This window comes from Artemia sp. Qi Xiang Cuo, chromosome 4 (assembly GCF_049724085.1).
Source record: "Artemia sp. Qi Xiang Cuo chromosome 4, ASM4972408v1, whole genome shotgun sequence".
NCBI lineage: Eukaryota > Metazoa > Arthropoda > Branchiopoda > Anostraca > Artemiidae > Artemia > Artemia sp. Qi Xiang Cuo.
The window spans coordinates 63,743,937-63,770,843 of record NC_142797.1 but is presented as its reverse complement, the minus strand read 5'-3'; the positions used below and the strand labels follow the sequence as shown (position 1 = coordinate 63,770,843).

Sequence of the window (26,907 nt, the reverse complement as noted above, 5' to 3'; positions counted from 1 at the left end):
CAAGCCAGTCAAATTTCCAATCGAATGAGCCCTTTTCGAAGTTTCTATGACAACTCCTTCGATACGAAGTGCCCCGGTCTAAGACTAAGAAAAATAAAAAAATATTGTACCATCGTCGTTCTTTACTTAGGTAGTGCTATTGCGCTGCCTATGATTTGTATGGGAACTCATGGTTAGGAGCCTTTTTAAAGACCACTTTAAAAAGTTATCCAGTTTTGTGCCTTTTGTGCCCAGTTTGTGCAAAGTTATTTTGTATATATATCATTGTTTTTGATCCGTATAACTGCATATTGAGGTCTTTTTTATTAAAAAATTGAACTCCTATTTTTTCCTATTTTTTTTAAGATATTCCGTAAGTTTCCAATTAACCAATCCAAAAGATAGAATTTTAATTTTACTCTTCTTAGTACATTAAAAAAGACGGTCCTTTTTAAACTTTAAAAAGTTTAAAAAGTTTATATCTGGTCATATGAATTAATAATTCAAGTTGTTTGACTAATGATTGATGCGAGGATAAGGTGGATAGGGAGGAGTTTATTTGCATGGTGGTGCTGAAATGGAATATCACCAACAGGAGAGGGGGGCACAAATTTAAATTTCTGTAGCCTATATTAGAAAATAATTCATTGTTCTTATAGGCGGTAAAGTTACATTAATCTGACTTGTCGGTGGAACGTCGTAACTCAGTGGTTAGAGTCGTTTACGTTGTTGCAGGAGGTCGTGACTTCGACTCCCGAAGTCACGACGTATGATCTATAAATAATTCGAAGCTTTATGGACTGGCAAGTACAGAGTGATGAGAACATTGTGTCACCAGACTGGACCTCTCCCTACGAAATGTCTAAATTTCCGGTATCTTTTCTAGAATTTTTAAATATTTACAAGATACAAGATTACCTAGCTTTTTAGTGTGATTTTTACTCCACCACAGAAAATCGTTCCACACAAGACTGGGTATGGGAAAAAATAAATGAAGCTATATCAATAGCTTCATTCGAAGATTGATATATAAGAAAAATTAACAGCAGACGAATCGTACTAAGTTTGTCACGACATATACAAATGTTTATGGTGGATTTTTTGAAGTTTTCATTATGGATTCAATGTAATAATTGTATTCTTCCATTTTCTATGTAAATGTATAGCCCATCCTATATTTCTGTAGATCCTTCTGTAAGATTTCTGTCAACTTAAATTAATCAAGGTAACCGAAATTACTCGAGTTACGTCCCTTCCCGTGGCTAATTCATCTTTTTATCTTTGATTCGAGTCTAATTAAATGGCGGTTTAATATATTTAATACATTGGAGTGAAGTTGGTTCTTTTTTAGGTGGTGGAGATAGCAACAAAGGGCGGTCTCGGAAATGGAGGAAGATATTACAGTTTCCACATATTACTGAGTGCATTGGACTACAGGATAAACTAAGTATTATTTATTTCTAATTTCAAGTATTTTCTAATTTCTAAGTATTCATTTATTTCTAGGGTTTTCTAAATTTCAAGCACTAAGGGCAGTGAAATTGAAACATAATTGTTTGAGTTGGTTAAGAGGAAACTTACACAACCATGTATGTCTTAAAAAATAAGGAAAAATCAAAAATTTATTTTTTAATTAAAGGAAACCTTTATTTGCAGTTTTTGGTAGTGGTGGGTTAGTCCAGGAAGTGTGTGAAAACAAGGCCTAACCCGAAATAAATTGCAAGAGAGATAATTCTTTGACTACCCAACTAAAAAAAAATAAGCTTATTCCAAATATGTAAGGTTTGATCATTTAGCTGTTTTTTTTTGTGTTTTTTTAGGTTGAGGTTGATTTTGAGGGTTGAAACTCGTGTTTCCATGTAGAGACGTACAACAACAAAATTGATGTCTAGAATTGGGTAATAGATGACGGTGATTGTGAAAATCATTTTTATTTGAACGTAAAATTATATTTAAGTTTTTTGAGGTTGAGGTTGATTTTACGGAAGCGAAATTTGTTCTTCCATTAAAAGGCGTACAGAAACAAAATTGATGTCTAGAATAGAGTACTAGATCATGGTGACTATGAAAATCACCTTTATTTGAATGTAAAACTAAAAATTTGGTTTTTTGAGGTTGAGGTTGATTTTGAGGAGATGAAATACGTGTTTCCATTAAAAGGCGTACAGAAACAAAATTGATGTCTAGAATAGGTTACTAGATCACGGAGACTATGAAAATCACCTTTATTTTAAAAATTACGTTTTTTGAGGTTGAGGTGGATTTTGAGGAGGTGAAGTTCATATTTCCATATAATGGCGTACAACAACAAAATTGATGTCTAGAATAGAGTACTAGATCATAGTGATTATCAAAATCACCTTTATTTGGACGTAAAAGTAAAAATTTCATTGAAATATCCCATTAGTGTTAAACCACGCTGAATCTGAAAGAAACCGGTCTTAAAATGTTGAATGACAACGACCGCCCATTTCGGTGGTTTAACTAACAATTAAAACATTCTCGATTTTTTCAGTTATATAATATATCAATGTGATAAAAAAACGAAATATCAATATTCATAGATCTTCGTTATCTTCAGAATCGTCAACTCCGAGAAACTCTGTTGTAACACAGTTGGCACAACTTGTTCTCTTGCAAGGTCCACAGGCCCAGACGCATTTCATGCCGTTTCTTATGTAATTGCGTCGCATATTTGAGCAGTCGGTTTTGAAGTTACTGTGAAAAACTGCAAGAAGAGAGTTGGGGGCAGCGGGGAGTTCACCATAAATAGAGACACTGTTACCCGTTCTATGATGTAGCCTAACTCCATAGTTTTCAAATTAGCTGTTAGCTTATAACCCTGCGGTAGTACAGTGGATTCATGCTCTGCTTGGCGATACGGAACCCAGGGATCGATCCCCGCTGTGGCGAGACAAGGTTGCTACTTGTCCTTGTAAAAAAAAAATCCAGCAACTGAAGTTTCGTTTCGACGCCCAATCCGCCGGCAATGGCCCTGGAGGATCTTTATCCTTTTTACCCTATTGGCTAATAAATTTTACGGACAGGAACGAATTGTAAAAATGTGAGACGTACCAGTTGCAGATTCTTTAATTATAGTTTTGACCTTTACTAAAGATGGTCTAAAATGCATTCTATTAAAACTGAAGAAGCATATTTCACTGTAAAGTGCATGCACTGGGAATTTTGAAAATTATTATTTCTACAAAAACATTGTTGCCCCCTAATTTTTAAAGTGCCCCGAAGTAGGTATCATCAGTGAGCACCTCCTGGCAACCTGAGGATAGTTTAATGAAAGCGGCTTAGATCTTGTCTAGTAGTTTTCAAAAAAAAAATAAAAATGCTAATCGAGTTTCCAGGAAAAAGCAAATAATATAATTGAAAAAAATAATACTTATTCTTGTTTGATAATTTGGAGACATTAATATAAAATCCTCATGTTATTCCTTGCCGTTTGGCAGCTGAAATCGAACTTTGGGTCCCGTATTACTAAGCAGAGATTGATGCCACTGTGCTACCACGAAGTTTTAAACATACTTCTTGATCTTCTGCTTGGATTACTATGGAGACGCTTTCGCATAATCTCATCGAAATCCGGGTTGCGTATTACCCATCAAAGATCAATCTCACGGCGTCACCAAAGTACGATTTTTTAGGATCGTTATGGAGACGATATCGCATAATCTCATTACCAGCATCAAATTCTGGGTTCTGCGACGGTTCTCTGCAGCTGAGAGCGAACTCAGGGTCTCGTATTACCAAGCCGAGATCCATCCCACTGCGCCATCACAGGACGGTGATAATTTGTCTTCATCTTTCTTTTTGGATAAGTGTGGAGACTCTTTCGCATAATCTGATCACCAGGATCAAATTCCGGGACCTGCAGTGGGTTGTTGCAGCTGAGTCCTATCTATAACTGACGATTCAACTTCTATATAAAACAATCAGTGAACGACCGACCACTAACCTAAAATCCTCACAAGATTGCTGATAATTGATGATATTATACCGGTAAATTATGGTAATAAAAATTATCGATAAGATAGTGCTGGTGAAATAGTAGCTCTCCATTAATAGATAAATATCTCTATCAAAAATCAAATGATCTTCATTAAAAAAAAATAAAAAAGACTTATCCAATAAAAGAAACAATCAGTTCAAACGACTTTTTTAACACAAAATACCCGGAAAAGTTATTGCTTCATGACTTTTTAACTTCATAAAAGGAAATTAATTTGTCGGCAAGGAACGTATGACGTCAATTAGTGAAGTACTTTTTTTTAATCACCCTGACAATTGAAAAACAACCTTTCTGAATTATCTGCTAATGTATTGTCTCTTAATGCATTTTCGCAAGATTAGGGGGCTAGTTAAACCGATCAAAATATACATCTAAAAGAAGACAAAATTCTCAATTTTAAATTTTCCACCTTTTTTTCTGTAGACAAATCCTTAGAAAGTATCGTAAAATGTGAACAATTAATTCTTTTAAACAAGCAAATAGAGTCAATGAAAGTCTTTGTCCTGGCGCATTTGTCTCCTTATAATTTCCTTTCACAGGGAATGCCCTCTTTGAAATAATTAACAGTTTGTTCCTATGATCCGATATGCCTCCATGTATTTTGGGCTGGGGGGGGGATTATTTTTTTTTAGTAAAAGGAAAGACAGACATCATATAATTTAGGTTACCGTACAATACTCGATTAATAAAACGTGTGACAAAAATATGCGTTTATTTGAAATTGGTTTCTAGAGTTTCTTCATTATCTCCTCTTCTAGAGAAATCTTGGTTGTTGAAAGGAGATTTAAGAGGAAGTTATGCTATGTAAAGCGTTTGACATATACTTTCTGATCTTTAGAAAACGTATTTTTTTGTGAAAGATTTTTTTGTGATATTATTAGAAAGATTTCCAAAAGAGAGGAGCTTAGTTGATTACTTTGCATAATTAGTGCATAATGCATAATGCAATTAGTGCATAGTGCAAGAATTAGTGCAAGAATTAGTGCAAGAATTAGTGCATAATGCAATCGAATGAAAATGTTTATGGAAAGATTTTGTTTTATTTTTAAGACCAGTTTGCAAATTTTGAACGGAGATCCTGATGATTGTAGATGACTCGTTTGATTCCCACCCCTCGAAATTTTTGTCTGACCCGTAAAAATGTAACATAATGCTTATAAACAAGATTTTTGATGCGTTTTTTTTATTGTTTTATTGTACCCCCCCCCCCCCCCCAAACAAAAATCCGGGATGCACCAGTGCTGATTAGCATATTTTTTCATAACTGCGCCTTTTTTTCGCTGAGAGCTGATGCGAACAGCTGCTAAACTTTTAAATATTTACTTGAAATAGGCAAAAAGATGAAACGAAAAAAAAAGAACATGACAATGAGATAAATGGAGGGGAAAACCTTGTTAATAATTGGGGGCGCATTTAGCTCACAACAATATCTACTGTGATGCCTACTATGAGGCAATATTTCTTCTTTTCTAACTGGTGGGCTTGTCTAATAAGCTGCTGCTTGGTTTCTCCTATTTTGGTAGAAGGATGGACGGGGTCAATCAATCACGGAGAACCTTGAGGAAAAATAAGATAGAATTGTAATTGAATATATTTCAACCGTTCAGGGGGTCTTAAAGTATATAAAATAATCTTGCAATATTAAGAGGGTTTTGGGTACCCGTCTGACTGACCGCATCTCCAACATTAATCTATATGAAAATATGTAGTTTAATCCCACTTTGTAGGGCTATAATGAGAGAAACGTTGAGATTGCTAGGACACGTTCTGTGGATGAAGGATAGTAGATTGCCAATGATTCGTAGTTGTCGGCCAACCATCTAGGACCAAACTAAAAGTAGGTCGTCCCCGAATGGGGTGGGAGGATGGAGTAAGGAAGGATTTGAGGTAAATTGGGCTTCTTTGGAGGGTATAAAGAGGGAGGCTTTAAATAGATTCGGGTGGGGGAGCTGTGTTGGCCTCAGGCAGCTTAGTGGTGCAGTGAGCTATTAGAACTAGTAGTAATAATATAAAGCCACCAATAAAGATCATTTGGTCTGCTTCTTCCTTTCTGGGTATCTTTAAAACGGGCAACTCCCTGAGAGACCAAATATATATATAAAAGAGGTCAAAATTCAACACTATTCTGACTGGAAGCAAAAGAAAGAAAAAGAAGAAGGAAATAATGTTCATTTTACCCGGTATTTCCCATCTGGGCATCTTTTGACTGAACTTCCCCCTGGGACACCAAAATATATTAAAGTGGCGAAAGATTTGCAATATTTAGACTGGCTGTAAAATAAATAAAAAATAAATAGGGGACTTCAGCATTCAGACTCAGAGTAAAAAAAAAATACCAATCATTTGGCCTGCTGCTTCGTTTTTCCTATTCTGGCAAAAGGATTGACAATTCTATTAGAATTCTAATTGAGTAATTTCCGACAAAGGGAAAAACTATTTGACCAACTCTCTTAGAATTTTCGGGCAAAGGTCATTTTTCTTGTCTTTTTGTATGAATGCCAAGTCAGTATCCATAAAAATGTTGCATTCAGAATGAAAAGTGAGGAGGAGGTCAACACTAATCGGCACGGAAAGAGGTGTCACTTTTACAAAGAGTTAAGCTTTCGGCGAAAGAAAAATATGGTGGAGATTTGAAGTAGCTAACTGTTGAGGGTGTGACTGTATAATTTAAATGACATTTTGGAGGTTGGTACTGTGTGAAAACTCAATTCGAGTATTAAGTTCACGAAAATTATATTTTTGTTTTTCAGAAACTATATGCAATATGTTCAAAATGTAATGTGTTTCTAAAGTTGACCATTATATTTCTATTTTATTAAATTTATTTACTTTGAGTTGATGCAAAGATTTACGGATAAAAAAGAAACATGAAAAGAAAGAAGATATTTAGCGATTTTGGAAACGTCACAAACGTCTGATCAATAATCTAAAATTTAAAGTTTACTTGGTGAGATATGGTATGAATAAAAGGTCATATCCAGGATTTTTTCGAAGGTAGTTTTACAAAAGATGTTTTTTTTTTTGGGGGGGGGGGGGCGACACAAGAAACCTTAAAAAACGCATAAAAAATTTGGTCTATTCATTTTTGTTACCTATTTACGAATCGGAAAAACATTTTTTGGCGGAGGGGCTTCAAATTCCTTACCCCCCCCCCTCTGGATACGGCCTTGGGTATAATGGTATAAGACAGTCCTCTTTTCCTACTTTTTCTTCTGATTATGTTAATAGACGTCAAGCATAACTTACAGAAACGTTTTTCCCTGAACAATGTGAGAGCTTCTAGCAGGGTATGGGTAAGAAGATGGGTCTGGCGGTATCACCCAGTCTGGTTGTCCCTCCCCCAGGTTGTTGCCAGCCCCGCCGTTTTAACTTGTCAATCGACTTAACCCTGTGACAGATTTTTAAGTTGTAGCAGACTCACTTTTGTTTGAATTTTGAAATTAGAATAATAGACAATAGGGTACTTGTGTACTATACCGACCACACTCAAGAAGTGAAGTTAGGTTAATCATAATGAAATATACCAAAATCTGATGCAAATATCATATTTTAGTAACAAAATTATGGAAACTACAACAGAGAATTTATGGAAAACAGGCCGCCCAGAACGCATTATATTAAATACCTAACCTAACCAGCTATATATATTAAATATTTAATTAAGATATACCTGCATAGTAGTTGATCCTACTCAGGCTAAGCTAATTATCTCCGAGTGCACACAGAGAAACCGGTTTTAAACAGATCAAAAACAACAGTGTGGTCGGTATAATGCATAAGTAGGGGAGACCGGCCCACATTCGCCACTTTTATGGCTATTTATTTTTTGTAAACACAGTTTTCGACTTTAAATAATTCTGAAAGTTGCCACGTATATATTCATATTAGGGGTATCTAAAAATATCCCTGACGACCAATGTTTCTGGAAGTAGCAGAAAAATGGGTTACACTGATGTAGTCCAAAAGTGGCGAACCAGGGCCTCCCCCGTTCAAGTTTGCCACAGACTGGCCCAAGTTCACTACCGTCTTAACTCAAGTCAAGAAAAGCCTTTACTCCTCTAGAATTAGTCCTAGAATTTGTTGTTTATCAGATTTTTAATTGTCTTTAAAAATTCAGATACAAAAAATAAACAGACTTAGGACAGTAGCCTACACAAAGACCCACCTTCTATAAATCAAATCCTACTTAAGTTTACTGTTGAAGGCTATCTCATTAGATGAAACACAACTACCGATTAACACATCTTTTATCCTGAAAGGTTAACATCAAACTTCAGCCTTTTGGCAAGTCTTGAAGTCCCACCTGAGACTGAGTGCTTACCTATTCCTGTTACAACCTCAGACTTCAAGACGCACGATTCTTCTTCGGTAAGCACAAACTTTCTTAGTCCTACCTACTTCAAGAATAGAACATCAAGTTCAACTGGATATTCCTTCAAAACTTTTGCAGCAATGAAGCACTTAGCGCTCTTTTTACCTGCAAGTCCAACTGAAACAAAGTGATCGACTTTTATTGGCTTGTTTCCCATATCTTCCTTATCTTCTCCGAGTGTCCTCACTCTTATCATCAAGCTCCATCTCAACATTATCAGAATTACTTTGATTCTCGAGGCACAATAGCTTGCTTGCTTCGTGCAATTTAGCTTTCTTTGCGCTCTTCTTCTCCTGGGTTTTCTGTTCTTTTTTCCTCTTGTCTGCAGCTTTCAGATCCTCTTCCTGGCGGATTCTTTCCTTTACTGGGGTATCAGTCAAAATTTCGGTAGTCTTTTTTTACTGCATATCTGATTTCTTTTCTCGGAGAACCTTTCAGAAATAGAGACACATCAACTAGTTCAGAGAAGCTTTTTTCAGCTTGTCCATGTAAGGGGAATCCTGAAAAAGTTTGGGTATCGTTCTCATAGTTGGTGGGCTGATTAGCCGCATCATCGTCAGCAGAATGGTTCCATGGAACCATGGTTCGAAGCTGATGGTCGATCAGAGACATATGGACGGATGAACTCGTGATCTTTGAAGATCTTGAGATTGAAATGGAAAATGCCGGTGCAGCAAAAACCGCTGATTATGTTTTCTGGGGTCACTGCTTTGGGATACGCTTTTCCAGAAAGCTCAGAGATATTATACATTGAGATATTCTCGTATTTACGTTCTGTCATAAAAGTCGCAGGTTTTCTGTTGTAGAAAGCCTTCAAAGGCAACATAACTGACTTGTCAAGTGGTTGCAGCTTATGCGTTGTATGAGGTGGAACGGTGAGCATGACAACTCCATTTTCTTTGGCTAAGTCAAGCAATTCACTACTGTAACAACTAATGTAATTGTCAAGTATTAGAAGTATAGGATTAGCCCTACTCGTTCTTGTATGATTAATAAAATGGTTCATCCCAACAAGAAATAGTTCATTACACGTCCAACTAGAAGCCGTTTCTAACCCATGAGCAATGGTTCCTGGCGGCGTTCCTTTCAGTAAGATTGTTTATGTCAGCCATGGCACTGACCCAAACACACAGTAATATTCTGCCCTCTTTCTGCTGACGTTACCTTGCCAACCTGTTTCTGTCCTTTTGCTGCAACAATTTTCATTGGCTTGTGGACTGTTGATAGTCCAGTTTCGTCTACATTCCAAATATTTTGCGCTGTAAATTTGTGGCGCTAGTACACATCACCAAGATTTTCAAAAAATCTCCCAACTGTCACACGATTGAAAGTAGTTACACGGCCAAGACTGGTTGCTTCAGGCACTCTTATAGTAAGATTTGGGTGTCTTGCCATAAAACCACGGTACCTATCTTCACCTGCAGCATTTTGATTGTCACTGCTTGTCCATGAATTTGGGATGGTAAGTCCTTTTGCAAGAGAATATCTGCAAGCAAGCCGACGAACTTCAAGCGGTGTTAAACAATAATGCATATGGCACACGACTTGCAAGTATTTAGCAAGAGCATTTTCTTGTTTCTTCTGTAAATTTCTGTCTTCAGCATAAAGTGGTAAAGAAAAATGAGAGAGATAGAAGCTCAATATCTACACCCTGTTTCTCAACTTTGGTGACGTATCCCCTCAGAGTTGTCTATGGTATTCCATATTTTTTTGCAGCCGTTTTCTTGTTCTGTTTCTTTACAATAGCTTTGATTAGTGCAGCTCGGACCAGTATTTTTTATTTTTTATTTAAGCTTATTTTTAGTTTCCTTACCAAGCTATTTTTGTGGGCCAGGTTTGATCTAACTATACTGAATATTCCAGGCTAAAGTATATGGGATTGTCGTTTCTTCATCGAGTGTATCTGACAAAATATGAAGTAAATATCAATGAAGTGTGTTGCAAAATTTAGCTTTTCAGGTTCGCCAGTCCTAGAGTGGCCAACCAGAGCTGGTTTTGGCGAACCAACCCTCTTCGGAGAAAAATCAGCACTTTCCAGTTGTTATCGTAGATGGCGGTAAACGTCTATCATTAATAGTCTACTAAGTCTGAGACGTTTCTACCGACACCAAAAGTTCTCTCTTACCTTAACGTTAGAGAGCAACTTTTTCATTTTCCTTTAACACAAAAATTTACTTTTGAACCCCTAAAAATCAACTTACTATACAAAACCTTGAAAACGGGGTTCAACTCAAAGTTGGATACATCCAAACTTTCGCTACTAGATGACAACTTGAACACTAAGTTATAGGAGTTTTTCCATTGATGGCTCCCTATGTAAATGCAAATGACGAACCTGGGCTGTGGCCAACCTGAGCCGGTCTCCCCTACCGACTATAGTCTTAATGACCTTGACTTAATATTGAGTTGGAATTTTGAGTGTGGAAAATCAAGAAAGAAAGAGGACACATCGGTACTGCCCATGGAAAAAGTGATTTTCCTTGTTATTTAAGATGGGGGGCTGCAAGTTCCCTGCATGGGGTCTTCAGCAATGGCGAATCCGATTTGAAAAGTTTGTTTTGTAAGGTTCTGGAATTTAGGCTAAGAGATTGGTTAGATAAGGAGGAAATACTTAGCCCGATACAAGCGGGATTCAGATCGACATTCAGCACTATTGACCATATTTTTACTTTGGATGCATTGAGAAAAAACTATACTAGAGGAAAAAATGGTAGACTATTCGTAGCCCTTTTAGATCTAAAAACCGCTTTCTATTCGGTGAACAGAAATCTTTCAATTGAGTCTGTTAGAATTAGGCTTGCTTTCATGCAATGTTGCAATAATAGCAGATATGTTTCAGAGGGTGAAATTTTTTGGGAAAGTTGTGGAAAAATTTTTTAGGCTGGTCATATCTCACTTGGCTGTAAAACCAGGATGTACATTATATCCTAACATCTTTTCTTGATTTTCTATTGATTTAAATAGGTTTATGAAAAACAATGAGGGTTTATGAGCCCCTTATTTATCTTTGAATTGGCTTAGGCTATCATTCATGTTAATTGTGGTTGATATTGCTCTAGAAGCGGATAGTAGAAAGAACCTTCTGAGGCGATTAGATATTATAAAAAATTATTTAGAAAAGAGGGAGTTAGAGTTGAACACTAGTAAATCAGTAGTATTAGTAGTTAGGAGTAAAGGAGATGTTGATTCAGAGGTTCTTTCTAATTTTGGAGAACAGGTTTTAGAGGTAAATGATGAATTTGTTTATTTGGGCGGCAAGTTTAATGCTTTAAGGGGAATGTCTAGGGATGTAGGAGATTGTAATTTAAGGAGTAATAGGCTAATAAATATGCTTTTGAGAAGTAATTTAAATCAGCTAGCTGACATGAGGATCCAGAAAAGAGTTTTCCAGACAAAGGTAGCTGCTAGTCTACATTGGGGCTCTGAGGTTTGGGGTTTTGCTAAAGGAGCTAAGCTAGAAGTAGTTCAGCAAAGATATTTTAAGAGAATTCTAGGATTGAAGGATTCATTTAGTTCAGTGGTACTGAAAGGAGATTTGGGGCTTTTTTCTTTTTTTCTTTAAGGAGTGTTAGATTGGTTAGAATTGTAAAATTCTGGGAGAAGATAATTAGGCTACTAAGATTTTGGCTTCTTAAGGCAGCTTATTTGGAGGCCTTGAAGGACAGTATACATGATTCATAGTCAAACCAGGTTAAGAAAATACTGGACCTTTGTGGACTTTCAAAGACGTGGAATTAAGGAAAAGGCCCAATGGATGAAACCGTGTCAGTATGGAAGGAAGTCCAGCAAACCCTAAATGACCAAGAAATCAAAGGGTGACAAGCTCATAAGGAACAATCTATGCCTTTTAGGTTTTACTCCCAAGCCAAAGACTGTTGGTGGAGGAGTTTTATTTTAGATTTGGGTTGAGTAAAGAGGATTTGAAGAACTTATTGTTGGTAAGAGGGTATAGTTTGGATTTAGGTGAGTGAAGGAAATTTTTGATAAAGTTTAGGCTGGCGGCTGGCCCTTATTTCTGCCCAGTGTGTGGATTGGTGAAGGAAAACTTATTTCATTTTGTATCCGAGTGTGAGGAGCTGTCTGAGTTGCGGAATGAATGTTTAAGACGAGTGTTTGGGAGCTAATGCTAGTTAATCGAGTGGATGGCTGAGATGAACACGTGCGTTATTAAACAGTTGTGTAAGTTTCTTCGTTTAGGGACTAAATATAGGGAATCATGTTTGAGGGGATAGCCTGATACTATTTTTATGATTTGAATCTTATTATATGGTGTTTGTTGGTTAAAAGTCGAACCTTGGTGTGTTTCTTTTTTGTCGTTTTGTTGTTCTTTTTCTTTTTTCCTTTTTTGATTTTTAATATCTGAGGTTGTATTTTGTTCCTGAGTGTTTGCATATAGATTGTATTATGTGTTGCTATGGCCCACAGGCTTTTTGCAATAAATCTTATCTTATCTTATCAAGTGTGAACTTGACAGAGGAGGTCATTTGTGTCAATAGTTGAAGAGGAAAATGTCATATTCTATGTTTAGAGCTTTAATTTGTTTTTCATTAGCGTTAATTGTACAAAAGCTTGTCCTGTGGTACCTGGAGGGTTGTGCATCCTGGAGGGTCGGTGTTTTCGGGGATTTTCCTATTGGCTTAAAAAAATATTTTTCTTCTTGTCAGAGTTCTCTTTTGACTCACTTTTAGCTAAGGATGTACCAGGCAATATTATCTTCAGGCTATAATCTCAACCATCCTTATGCCTCCAATTCCTAGGATTGTTAGTATTATGTGTAATTATCAGATTGGCATTGGATTTTAGATATATTTTGCATCAGTTTACAAGTCTACGTTTAACTGTAACCTCTTATAATAACAATAATTTATTTGTACCCTCTAAATGCAAAAATATACACAACGAGAGTAAAATAAAAAAAGAGAAAAAACAAGACAAGAGCTACATTAAGAGAACAATAATATTCTTACTCAACAAACACACGAAGCAAAAGGAAAAAAAATGATTAAAGTACATTTAATCGTTCGTAATTTCTTCACCTTGTAGTTTATTGATTTTGTAAAAAACTAGCATAATTTAGGTGCAGCCTAAGCCAAAATAATAAAAAAAATTATTTTTAAGTGCATGTTGAATAGTCAATAAGGACAAGGAAATGTCATATTTCAAAAACAAAGGACATCAAAACAGAAACATTCTCTTTCCCTGGATCCATTGTCCATTCATACTTCAAAACAGAGATTTTCTAAGAAATTAACTTAGGTTTTATCAAAATTATGAGGTTTTCAGGGCAGCATCATATTTTCGTCAGTGTTGTCGCGTCTGAACCGTGAAACTAAATAAGCTAAACCAGTTTGTAAAATTTGACAGCACTTTTTGTCTTTCAAAATAAAAAAAAAAACCTTAATTGACCTAATGCACATTTTAAAATTCTATAACTCATAATACTCATACTCAAAAACATACATAATGCAAGATAACTCTAACTTGTTGCAATTACACTGTTCAAAGGCAGGTTAACAACATGGCCTCAGACAAACAAAAATAAACTCGTATATAAAACCAACAGAAACTATTACCAATAATAAACAAAACAAAATGAACTCTGAAAAAAATGGAACATAAGAATTACAAAATTAGAATGACTTATATCTATGACAGTTGAGTAGAAAATTGATTACTGATTCGCATGTAACTCTGAATTTAGCTACTAGTTTATCCATTTTCTCGCAAATTTCGAAGACTCCATAACGCCTTGATATGCACCTGTTACGAGTCCAAATTGGAATACGAAGAAGATATTTACAAAATCTTAAAAATAACGAACGAATTTGATTCCGTTCAGAAGCAGTGAAAAACTTCCAAATAGGGACTAAAAAGAAAATATAAGGAGCAAAAAACGAGCTATTAAGACAACCGAGTGTTTTCTTATGAATTGACCCTTAACCCTGGAGAGAAGTCCATAGGAGTTCAACATAGGAGAAGTCACTTCAATGCTTTAATAATGAGCGTGTTGCTCGAATTGATGTTCCGTATAGAAGCCCATGATATTTGAGAGATGGGGAAGCAGAAATAGTAGAAGGGCCAACCTGGATCCTGGATCTATATATATGTATTAATTAGAAAAAACGTTTTCCAAAAAGAAGGTTTTCCAAAGAGTAGTAATGTTACAGGGATTAAAATGAATAATCAGGTCAAAATTACAACGAACAGAAATTACTAAATATGAGAGTAGGGCTATCGCCCTCCAAAATTCTTAAAGGCAGTATTCATTAGAAGTCAACCCTCTCTTTTCATATCCCTAACTGCTTAGTTATGATTATTGGCCTTTTGTATTGCATATTAAGAATTCCCGATACAGAGCTTAGGCATGCAAATTGCTTTATGATTGGCCAACTTTTCATGCCCCTAACTGTTTAGTACGGTAATGATTATGGGTCCTTTGTATTTCTAGTTAAGAACTCTAGTTACAGTGCTAAGGTATGTAAACTGCTTTAGAATTGGCCAACTTTTCATGCCCCTGGCTGCTTAGTAATGATTATGGGTCTTCTGTATAGACCCCGGCGTCGCGCCGATAAGGGAAGGCCAGCGGCGGCGTGCCGCCAGAAATTTTTCCGTGCCGCCGCTGGTGAGATGTTGGCAGAATGCCGCCGGCGCGATCAGTGTTGCCGCAAAAATTTATTTTTGATCATTCTTTCTCAAAGCCCAGCTTTAATTTACAAGGTATTTGGGCCTATTCATGAATTAGAAACTTCGCGAGTCGCTGGCTGTTATCCGCAGTTGTCCTCAAAACCTAATATTATGTATTTTCCTTTTTTATCATTATTTAATTAACACCAGATTTATACAGGAGAGCTTTTGGGACCTTGTTCCCGAAAAATCTCAAAGCGTTTACAAATATCTAAGTCCAACCACATATTTATACCATTTTATATTTTTCAAATACTGTCAACACCCACCCACCCATACAAGTCTTACTTCCTTGACTGCAGCCTAGGCCTTCAAAGATTGAAGTGCCTGTTAACGTATTTTTTTTATTAATAGACAAACCAACTTTGATAGCACTGATCCATTATATATTATCATGTTTTAAATATATTTGGAAGCCTGAAAGTATGGATTTTTTTTTTTTTTTAAATAAGACGCTATCTTTGAAACACTGTGCTAGAAATAGCAAGTCTTATCTTCTTAGGTGGATCAAAGGTCCTATATTTATAGATTATATCAAATATTTAGTGAAGGATTTGTATGCTTCTCCTGATACTATGAAGCTACTCATACCACAGAACCATGATGCTCATCTTCATCCAAATATGACAAAGTATGCCAAGGAGCATGGGGTTATACTGCTGACAATTTCATCCCATTACAGTCATTGCATGCAACCATTGGATAGTTCTGTCACTGACCCACCCAAGTGTCAGTGCAACCAATCCATGGATATGACGATGGTCAACAATCCTGGAAGAACTTTCACCATTTACATCACAGCTGGGTTGGTAGGAAAACCTTTCCCCTTAGCTTTCACACCATCATTTTTCCAGAAATTATCTGGAAGATATATCCCCTTTCAATCCAGATTGTTTTGATAATGGAGATCTGTGCTCTTAAATACAGATCAACCAAATATTTTTTTTTAGCCCATGAAGCTGGTGGGGAGATGCAAAGCTCATCAGAGGTTTTAACTCCAGTCAATCCCAACATGCACTGTCATCCTCTCACCCAATGCTTTCAGTAAACCCTATGATTTTTCAGTCATTGTGAAATAGGATAGTCACACCTGAGTAAGTACAACCACATCCCATCACCACCAAGAAAACAATGCTTCAATGAAGAAAGTAGGGCAGAACAATAGTGCTCACTGATACATCAGTGAAGGACAGGGTCGAAGCGGCCTTTGCTACAAGGGAGCCAAAGAAGAGGTGGAAAAGAAAAATGAAGCAGCAAAAGCAAGCAAAACAAAGAAGCAGGCTGTGAAGAGATTTGGTGAAAAGACAGCACTGAGGGTGAATATGAAACTGAAAAGGTTCAGACTGTAATTGTTAATGACAACTCATACAGTGTTCTTGAGCAAGATACTGAAAAGGAATTTGAACATAGTTTTGATTTGGGTTGAAGTTGGCAACTTCGACTATTAGGGAGAAGGTAGAACCCACTTCAAAGGTCAGTGTAATGACTATGAGTGGTGCGAGAGGTAATGCGTTAAAGTAGCTGGAACAACCAGATCACTACATGAAAGAGGATTTAGGGTAAAAAGCCCCAGCACTTGGACAGTGTGTGATCTTGGACAAATGTGCTATAGCTTGGTTTTGGAACATAGACGTATGCTTATTGATGCTGATTTTGCTCAATTTTGGACTTGATTTTCGGACTGTCGGATTGGTTATACTGTTTTGTCCTGGGGAACTGGATGGATGAGTAGGGTCTAGACCTTGTTCAAGTGCTCATTTATTTCAGTTACTAAAGTAGGAAGACAGTTTTTTTTTTTTTTTTTTTTTTTTTTTTTTTTTTTTTTTTTTTTTTTTTGCCAGGTGATTACCGTAATACACTATAGATATAGAAAAAATAATAAGGCACGAGGTGCTGATACTGTAGTAAATGAGTTCTTAAATATAGTAGCTCTGAGGTTAGAAATAAGATACTCATGATTATGGATATGATTTTGAATAAGGGGAAGTACCTAACGATTTTAGGAAAATCCTAATTAAACCACTGTATAAGAAAGGTGATAAGAGTGAGCATCGTAATTATCGATGCACTAGCCTGATCTCTGTAGGTAGCAAATTACTTAGCAGTGTGATACTTTTTAGACTGAGAGATGTCGTAGACAAAGTTATAAGAGTAGAACAGCACGGTTTTAGAAAAGGTGGAGGATGTGTCGACCAAATTTTCAATATAAGGTTAATAATTGAGAAGTGTCTAAGCTATCAGGCACCTTTGGTCCTCAGTTTTATAGATTATGGGCAAGTGTTCGATTCTGTTGATAGAAGAGCTTTAGCGAAGGACCTATCCTTGTATTGTATACTAGACAAATATATTAGAGTGATTAGTGCTATATACGGGAATAACACTGCTGCGATTAAGGTAGGAAATGAGGTTAGCAGCTGGTTCCAGATTAAATCAGGAGTATAGCAGGGTTGTGTTCCACCCCCCTTTATGTGGATCATTTTGATGGACTTTTTCTTAAGGAGCACAGGAAAGGCAATGGGAAAAGACGGAATCTAATGTTGAGGAAAAACTTTCCTGGACTTAGATTATGCCGATGGTTTAAGCATACTAGATGAAAGTGTGAACAAAATGAATGAACTTTTAGAGATTTTGCGAGGTCAGTGTGCTAGAATAGGTCTGAAAACTAAACTAAGTCGCTAATGCTAAGAATGGTGATGTTGAAAAGGTAACGTTGGGTAACGAAAAGATTGATTAGGTGGACAGCTTCACTTACCTTGGTATTATTATTAGTAAAGACGGTGGGAGCTCTGAAGATGTTAAAAGTGGAATAGCCAAGGCTCAGTGTGTTTTTTCACAGTTTAAAAAAGTTTGGAAGAATTGGAAGATAAGTCTGCAAACCTGGATTAAAATATTGGAAGCTTCAGTGATGACAGTGTTCAAATATGGTTCTGAAGCATGGGTGCTCCGAAAAACGGATGAAGATTTGCTAGATGTTTTCCAGAGAAATTGCCTACGGATGGTAATGGGTACCCGGCTGACTGACCGTATTTCAAAGAGTACGTTGTACGAAAAGTATGGTTCAATTCCGCTTTCTAGGACTACAATGAGAAAAAGGTTGAGATGGTTAGGGCACGTTCTGCGTATGAAGGATGACAGATTGCTGAAGATTGTCCTTTTCGGCCAACCGTTAGGGCTAAACGGAAAGCAGGTCGTCCACGGTTGCAGTGGGAGGATGCCACAAAGATAGATTCAAGGTAAATGAGAACTTCCTGGGAGGGTTTAAAGAGAGAGGCTTTCAATAGATTTGGTTGGAGGAGGAGCGTGCGTAGCCGTGTTGGTCTCAGGTGGCCAGGTGCTGCGGTGAGTTGTTATATATATATATATATATATATATATATTTATATATATATATATATATATATATATATATATATATATATATATATATATATATATATATATATATATATATATATATATATATATAACTATTGAGATGGTGATTAGGGAGACATGCATTTGTAGTTTCCTTCCCATTCATTTCTGTCGATGTCTGAAATAAGTCCTCGTCCTGTAAAAAACACCTCCTAATCTGCTCCTAGTTATTACATCTCCAGTGGTTTTATGAAAAAAAAGGAAACATATTAGTTGTCCTCAATGTTAAATTCAGAATTTAACAGTTAGGAACTTGAGAATTTTCAGAGCCTACCGTTTCAAGTAACGCTGCTATGTCACGGAACCAAAGCCTCGGTATTTATAAACACCTGCCTATGGTAAGGATTCTAGAAATATTGATTCTTTGTTATACCAAGGTGTCTGGAAATAGAGAGGTCCTTAAATCTCAAGTTCCTACCTGTAATTTAATCTGGTGTCTGTTCAAAAGGCAGTTGTCTAGTCCAGTGGTTCTCAAACTGTGGTACGCGTACCCCTTGGAGGTCCACCACAATTAGTAGGGGGTTTGTGGTCGGCCAACAAAAAAAAATAAAACAACTCTTTAACTCTAGAACTGACAATTTTATTTGAATTTTATCTACAGTCTACTTAGCACCGTTAACTAAGAAGGGGCACCTAAAGTGTTATGTGGGTAAAACGGGGTACAGTGTCTAAATAATTTTGAAAACCACTGGTCTAGTCAATGGATGCACTACAAAAACTAGTGCCAAATAAAAACTCCCTGTGAACACAAGGAATTCTTGCAAACTATTTTTGCTCGAACTTGTTTGTTTAATTTTGAAAACCGCACATGATTTCAAAGCAGGAAAGTCAAAATCCTTAAACACACGAGAAAAGAAAAGCTCCAACATTACAGTTGACGCAATAAATAATTGATGCGAACTAATTCAAAGTCAGCCGAACGCCGCCACCTCATCGGGTGGCGCCGCGCTGGCGGCATTACGACACTCTGGCTGCGGTCGACCGGGCATCTCGTGGGCGGCGTTCGATTCAAACATCGGCGCGGCCCCGGGGATTACTTATGTATCGCAAGTTAAGAACTCCTGTTACAGAGCTAAGGCATGTAAACCGCTTTATGATTGGCCAACTTTTCATGCCTCTAATTGTTTAGTAATGATTATGGGTCTTTCTGTACTGTAAGTTAAGAACTCCCGTATAGAGCTTAGGCATGTAACTGATTTATGATTAGTAATACGAAAACTATAAACCATCAAGACACGACATTACCTTCTTTAGCTACGTGACGTAAGTTCTTGCTGTCCTTGTCCATTGCTTCTTCAGAACTTAATTGTGTTAACTCGTTTCTGATTCGTCAGCTAAGGTTAAATCGACAATCGAATACTAAGTTGTGTACTGAAGTTTCGTAGTGTAGGTTCGGGAGTAGCAATTTGAAAGTATCATTATGATAATGACGTGCTGATGAAAATTCGTTTTCATAGATCAGGGCGCCAGTTTACTTACTTTACTCTGTAACGTAAATTCTTTCAGTTTTTTCCATTGCTTCTTCAAAAAGTTAGATACGAAGCTTGAATATGTTAGCTCCTTTCTGATTGGTCAGTGAAAAATAATTTAGCGCTCAAAAATAATTTGGATACTCACGTTTCTTAATGTATGCTTGGAGGTATCAGTTCGAAAGTCTCGTTATGGTAATGACGGACTGACGAAAATTCCCCTTCTTACATCAAGGTGCCAGTTTACTTACTTCAGCTTCGTAACGTAAGTTCGGTACTTGTTAATTATACAGAACACACCTAAGAAGTGAAGTTAGGCTAATCCTAACGAAATATTCCAAAGCATGATCAAAACATAACACTTTATTAGCAAGATTACGGAAACTAACGACAAAGAATTATGGAAAACAGGCCACCCAGAACGAATTATATTAAATACCTAACCTAACAATCTAACCAAAATAGCAACTCCATATATTGAATATTTAATTAAATATGCCTACAGCGTAGTTTTTCCACTGAGCCTAAGCTAACTGTCTCCGAATATAGACAGCTGAACCGGGTTTTCCCAGATCTTACATATCAAAGTTTTGAGTGTGTTCTGGACAATTAACAAATGCTGTAAGTTCTACTGGTCTTTCCTTTGCAAACACAAACAACAGGTTGAACAATAGGGATTTTCTTCTTTTTTTGTTGTAAAATAGTGGAACTCAAACCGCAAATGAATTTTTCAACCCTATATGCAAGGGCCGTCCTCAGCAAAACACAATCTCGTCTGGGGTGGGAGGACGTCATAAAGAAAGATTTAAAGCAAATTCCTTGATGAGTTTTAGTATATATGGAAGATAGATGAAAAAAAAAATCAATAAATCCCTGTTTTTCAACCTGCTGTTTGTGTTTATGATGGGAAAGCAGTGCGTTCTTCGTCACTATTTACGTCTTTCGTTTGCTTCCTTAGAAATTAAGTCGAATCTTAAATACATTGTATATAACCTTACTTCTATTTGATCTATTAGAAAATATTCCTCTCTTAAAAACTAATTTATGTATTTAAGATTCGTAACGTGGGTTTGGAAGTAGTAATGTCAAAGACCAATTAGGGTATCAATAACAGAGGGAAAAGTAGCTATTATTCCACTAAGTCGTCAGTTCAATAAGTTTGTCTCTGTATTGTAATATTTTGCTGTCCTTTCCCAATGGTTCTTTAGAGCTTTGGTTAAGAAGCCGAAATATGTAAATTGGCGTTACTCGCATGCATGCAAGGGCTTGTGATGGGGAGGGGGAAATTTTCGTCTAGCTGTGATAAGCGTTGTTTAATCGTAACTGTTGAATCAAAATTTGTCCTTTTTTTTTATGGAATTTTCTAAATTTCTGAGTGTCTGGATTCCCTGACCAGACTTCTTACTGTTGCCACTGCTTTCTTTTTACTTATATATGAATATATATTTTCCTCATATCTTGCTTATATAGTAGTTTGAAATTATAATTCTCATTTCATCATTGTATTTTTTCATGTGATTTCTTCATTTCTTCTCCAAGTGCTGGTATTTAGGAAGTGTCTACTTTCTAGGATATATATTTGTATACGAAGCACCTATGCTTTATTTTCGACAAAGATTTGAAGGAAAGCGGTGCAAAAGAATGCTGAAACCCGATGCAACGGCTGTATTCTTAAATTCATAGTTCAATTTGACTAAGAAGTCCCTATTCACCTGATCAAAAGATACATTTAAATGTTTCTTGTGCGTTTTTAATATATCTGATGTCATTTAATATAGAAATTTTTCTTGATATAACAAGAACCGTTACAAAATACAACCAGGGGTGTAAAGAGGGATGTTTTGAATAGACTGGGATGGAGGAGGAGCATGCGTAGCATGGCACTCCTCTTTACACCCTGGAAGGGTGTAAATAGGGAGGCTTTAAATAGATTGGGATGAAGGAGGAGCGTGCGTAGCTGTCCTAGCCTCAGGTAACTTGGTGCTACAGTGAGTTGTTAATAGTAGTAGTAGTAGTAAATAGAGTAGTAGGTTGTTTGAGCAGTAGTAGCAGTATAAGACCCGATACAAAACATGTTTAGTCGGAAGTTGTGTTTATTTGAATAAAGAATTTTTTTCTATCGTCCAACTGTTAAATAGCAGAGTTTCCAAAGAATTGTCATCAAAACAAACACGTAGGCTGACAGTTCTAAGAAGCTTATTAATAAGGCACGATTAAAAAAAAGGATCTTATTTTTACTTCTGTTTCTTTTCAAGCTTAATATATGTTTTTTTTTTGGATAATAGCATGCTGTATCGATAACTGTAACAAATAATAATAAAAAAAAAGTGATAAAGATCAATGTTCCTCGGAAGAAACAAATTCGAAACGTCGTCTTTCAAGTGAATTGCTTCTTAATCCATAAAGGTTTATTCAGACGGAGAAAACAGCCCATGCTGAACAAACGCGAGCTTGGATTTCGGCGATAATAGTACCATAAGCATCCATCAGGGAGTCTAGGTATTAGAATGAGTCGGATCTTTAATGGTATCTCCATACAACAGGACGGGTATGTATCAAAAACCGCTTGTCCTGATGATTTTGTTTTTGTTAGCTTATATCTGAACTTATAACTTGAACTTGATACGAAGCACCCATGCTTTATTTTCGACAAAGATTTGAAGGAGAGGAGAAGAGGAAGAGGTGCAAAAGAAGAGGAGAATGACTAATGCATTTAGTGAAGTAAAGTTGACTTGTTCCGAAAAATAAAAAAAAACAACAACAGCAAATATTAAGTCCAGCTAACAAAATATTGTGGAAGAACGCGCAATAGAGGTTTAATGGGCGTAGTTACTGACCTTTTGTAGTCAACCATAGTAAAAGGGTGCTTCTTTCAAAAGAAATTATGCAATTTATTCTCTCCAATTATTCTGACCTTTATTATAATATTCTGTAGGGGAAAAAACCTGTCCATTTGTATTCAGTTCGTTCTGAAGGACTTCTGCAGATGTAGTCTCTTTCTTTAAAGTTAGGAGAGTAATGAATCTTGGAAATTTTGAGGCGTCTTCTTATGTTTTAGGGGTGAAGATGCTGTGAAAATATCGCTGGACCTTGTGAAAATAATGTAAATATGTCCTTGAATTGAGCGGGAAGAGGTCACGGAAAACAATTAAAGGGTGTTGCAACTTAATGGGAGGAAGCAAAGAAGGATGCTTCGAATGCAGTGGAGTGAAGGAGTAGTATGTTCAGTTTTGTTCAGCTGGGGTATTTTGACACCACGAGGAGTTTTTAATAGCAATGCTTTATCTTCGCAGAGTATACTACGGGAACATGCTCAATTTTTTTTCCTGGGTCTACTCTCAGTAAAGGCTGTATTTTTGGGAGCTTGCTTCTTAGCGTTTCCCATCTTTTTTTAGTCTTTTTAATGCTATTGGTTTTTGTTAATTTGACAATAGATAATCTTTTAAGCTGCTGCTTCTCTCCTCCGTCCGTGCTTCCCTTTACTCCCCATCGATCCTTGTATTTAATTGTTTTTTGTTTAATTTGGCAAAAATTTTACAAATGTTCATAAATTCTTTTTTTTTCCAGATTCATCTTACGGGTACGTTGTTGAAAGACAACCGATCGGTCGACTTCTGTTTCGACAATTTTGTGAGCTTAATCCAACTTATCAAAGATGTCAGGCCTTTCTTGTCGCTGTTGTAAGTGGTGCTAGACATCTCTTTGTTCTCTTACATTCTCTAACTGTTCTCTGTTACTCTGTCAGCTTGAATCAAAATTAACATAGACAAAATAGTTTCAATAACTCAGCCCTTATGGATCCTCTATCCTCTATTGGTTCTAGGTGAATACCCCCTGGCGAATACCCCCGGAAAATACCCCCCCCCGCAGAAAATACCCCCCCTGGAAATTACCCCCCGAGAAAAATACCCCCCCCCCCCCCACGGAAAATACTCCCCGGAAAATACCCCCCACCTCCCCGAAAAATACCCCCCCCCCCCCCCGTGGAAAATAAGGCTTTCTAAATTTGAGAATTTTGTTTGAGTTTAATTTTTTAATTTCCGTAGGGGGAAGGAATTTTGGTACTTGTGTATTATACGCAACTCACTCAAGTTTACGCTGTGTAAAATTCGTGGAAAACTTGTTAGGGGTCACTCAGTCAGACCAGAAAATAATTTGCACTTTACTTAAAAAAAAAAAAATAACCGTGTATTGTCAGTTTGATATACTTATTCAAATATCTATTCCATATAGTCTTAATACTTCTTTATTAGTTGAAGTCAAAAAAATAAAAACATTTAAACAATCATTATATGGATAAAGATAGAATTAATATGGATATAAATATTTATTATCTGGGATAGTGTAAAATAACTCTTGACTTCTAGTGTAACGAAAAACCTACCTTTACTATATTGCAGCGATATCCATTATTTGATGCGGCGAAATCACACATTTTTTGGAGAACGAAAGAAACATTTCAAGAGGGCAAAGTAGAATTATGTAAAAAAGAAAATCAAACTATTAGATTCTTTATTCTAAAATAAGTCATTGCTTTGTTGCCCACTCCCTCCCCCCCCCCCCCATTAACAAATAAACGGAATTTTCCATTTTAATTGTTTTATCAAAAGTGTGTAAACAACCTCTTAGAAAAATCAAACAAGATAATACCTTGTGACAGCGTAGTGGATGAGGCCGGGGTTCACTTTTTTTAGGGTCGCTGGTTCAATCCCGCGTGTCACAAGGAATCTGTTTATACCATGTGTGATAATAATTTTTTTGTTTTGTTTGATTCATTATCTAATATCTTTCTCAAGATGATATTTGTTATGTAAATAATTAAGATCAAATTTTCTCTGTCACAACTCTAGTTTTTTTTTTTTTTTTGGATGAAGACTTTAGACAAATATTTGCCTAAAAGGCACAAGAGCCTTGTTATAAAAAAAAGAGCGGGAAATTAGGTATTCTCTCACATGTTTTAACCAAAACGGGAGAAAACAGAAAAAGAAAACAAAAGCCAATAGCTGAAAATTCAGAATTCATGATAATTGGGTTGGCTGAAGAGGCAGATGTGCTAGTTAAAGCATATTATTGGTTGAATACTTTAAATTGAATTCATTCTTATTGAACCACCACATTCAGTCCTTTTTTTTATTTTTGAATACTTTGCTTATCACAATTGGGGTGACTTCAGACGACGATTATGACAGTACTAATGGGGTTTTTACGTTAGCCTAGTGTGAAACGACTTATTTATGTGTGAAAGGTTATACTTAATGTAACATAACAACTTAGCATAGAAAATTACACACATAGTGTGAAAACCACTTGATGTATTATTGTTTGCGTAACTTAGTAAGTTAGGCTGTGTTCAATCATCAGGCACAATTTTATGTCTGATCAATCAAAACAAAGATTTAAAGCATCTTTTTTTTGTAATATGCTTTGGAGCAAATAAGTGTTGATAAGCTTTACAAACCAATTTCTGGCTTTTAATTTTTTGTAGTACATGTCTTATGTTAAAACTAATGAAAAACGCGCAAAAATTTCATTCTTTTAATTTCAAGACTGGTATGGCTTGAACCACACCAACCCAACCCAATTGGGAAACAAAATGTTTACCGTTAAAAATATTGTACGTTTTAAATGTTATTTCAACAACATCAATAATTGTAAAAAGTATACTAATTTTATTATAGTACACTAATTTTACTATAATAAAATTACTATAGTTTACTAATTATATAGGATGCTAAATTATATAGGAAACTAATTATAATTAGTCATAAAAAAGACAGTAATTATTTTGAATAAGTTAAAATGGAGAAAAAGCAGTTCTCTGTACAAGAGTGAACTTAAATTTAATTAGGCTAATCGCAAGTGAATAGACAATATACTATATAAACAAGAAGACCTAAAATTTAGGAGAGATTTTGAAGTAAAACTAGTGTACCACAGATTTGGGATGTGCAGTCCTGTTTACTGTGGCTACGCGACCCTGCTCTATTGTATGTTTTATTTGCCATTTTGATTGCCCATAAGTATCTCCCAACCCATGTTTAGCTATGACTATATTTACGTGTAAACACCGCCAGAATTTTATAGGGGAATGCAGAAAATATTTCCTGGGTGATAGTCTGAAATACCAAAATATGAATTTTAAGGATATAGTATCAAATACTGCAAATCCCCGAATGGGGTAGGAGGATGTAGCGAGGAAAGACTCAAGGAAAATAGGAACCACCAGGGGAGTTCAAAGAGGGAGACTTCGGACAGCCTGGGACGAAGGAGGAGCGTGCGCAACTGTGTTGTCCTCAGGTGGCCTGGCGCCTTAGTGAGAGCCAGTAGTAGTAGTAGTAGTAGTATCGACTAAATTTGATTTTCGCAATCAACTGTGAAATTCCCATTGCCAAAGAGTATCGGTAACTTATAAGACGAAGCGTGGAAAAAAAGAAATCACAGACGTCTAACATTTCGCTTTTTTTCAGCGTAATACAAAAGTAAAATTAACGTCATTGGATTCGACGCAAGGACCTTAGTAGTCAAGAAGCGTCGTTAATCCGGTACAATACAATAGTGTAAATGGTAAAATTAGTGTTGTAGTGTTTAATCTTAGTTTCTGAAAAGAAAAAAATAATTACGAAGCCTGAAAAGATGTCAAGGAACGCTGAACGCTAGATGGTGTTGGCAATTTTTTTGTCACCCTTTGCTAGTTTTTTGCCAGTTTACCCTCTTGTAAGTTATCCACACTCTTTGTCTGTTGTCTTTTTCTATTTAATAGAAAAAAACGAGGCAGATTTAAGTTGGGTCATAACAGAGGCTGGCTAATTTACAGAAAATTTAAAAATATACAATTTACTACCAAACACTTACATTCATTTTGACTTGCAACTTAATTAAAAACGTTATAAAACGTTAAAAACGTGTAACTTAAGTAAAAACTTATGTAAAAACGTTATTAAAATCAAAAAGAAGAGAGAAAGTTTTCC

The 26,907-nt window shown here is 36.2% G+C and overlaps 1 protein-coding gene and 1 pseudogene across 5 annotated transcripts in view; one reads left to right on the top strand and one right to left on the bottom strand.

Moving 5' to 3' along the window:
• Window positions 1–26,907, top strand: part of Gprk2 (G protein-coupled receptor kinase 2) — a 205,007-nt gene that overhangs the window by 64,722 nt on the left and 113,378 nt on the right. For all 5 annotated transcript variants that reach the window (XM_089088485.1, XM_089088486.1, XM_089088484.1 and 2 more), the window contains 2 exons: window positions 1,331–1,426; window positions 23,507–23,619. In XM_089088485.1, the coding sequence (XP_088944611.1) occupies window positions 1,331–1,426; window positions 23,507–23,619 (209 nt within the window). The remainder of the gene's footprint in view (window positions 1–1,330; window positions 1,427–23,506; window positions 23,620–26,907) is intronic.
• LOC148953324 (uncharacterized) lies at window positions 8,929–9,905 on the bottom strand (annotated as a pseudogene).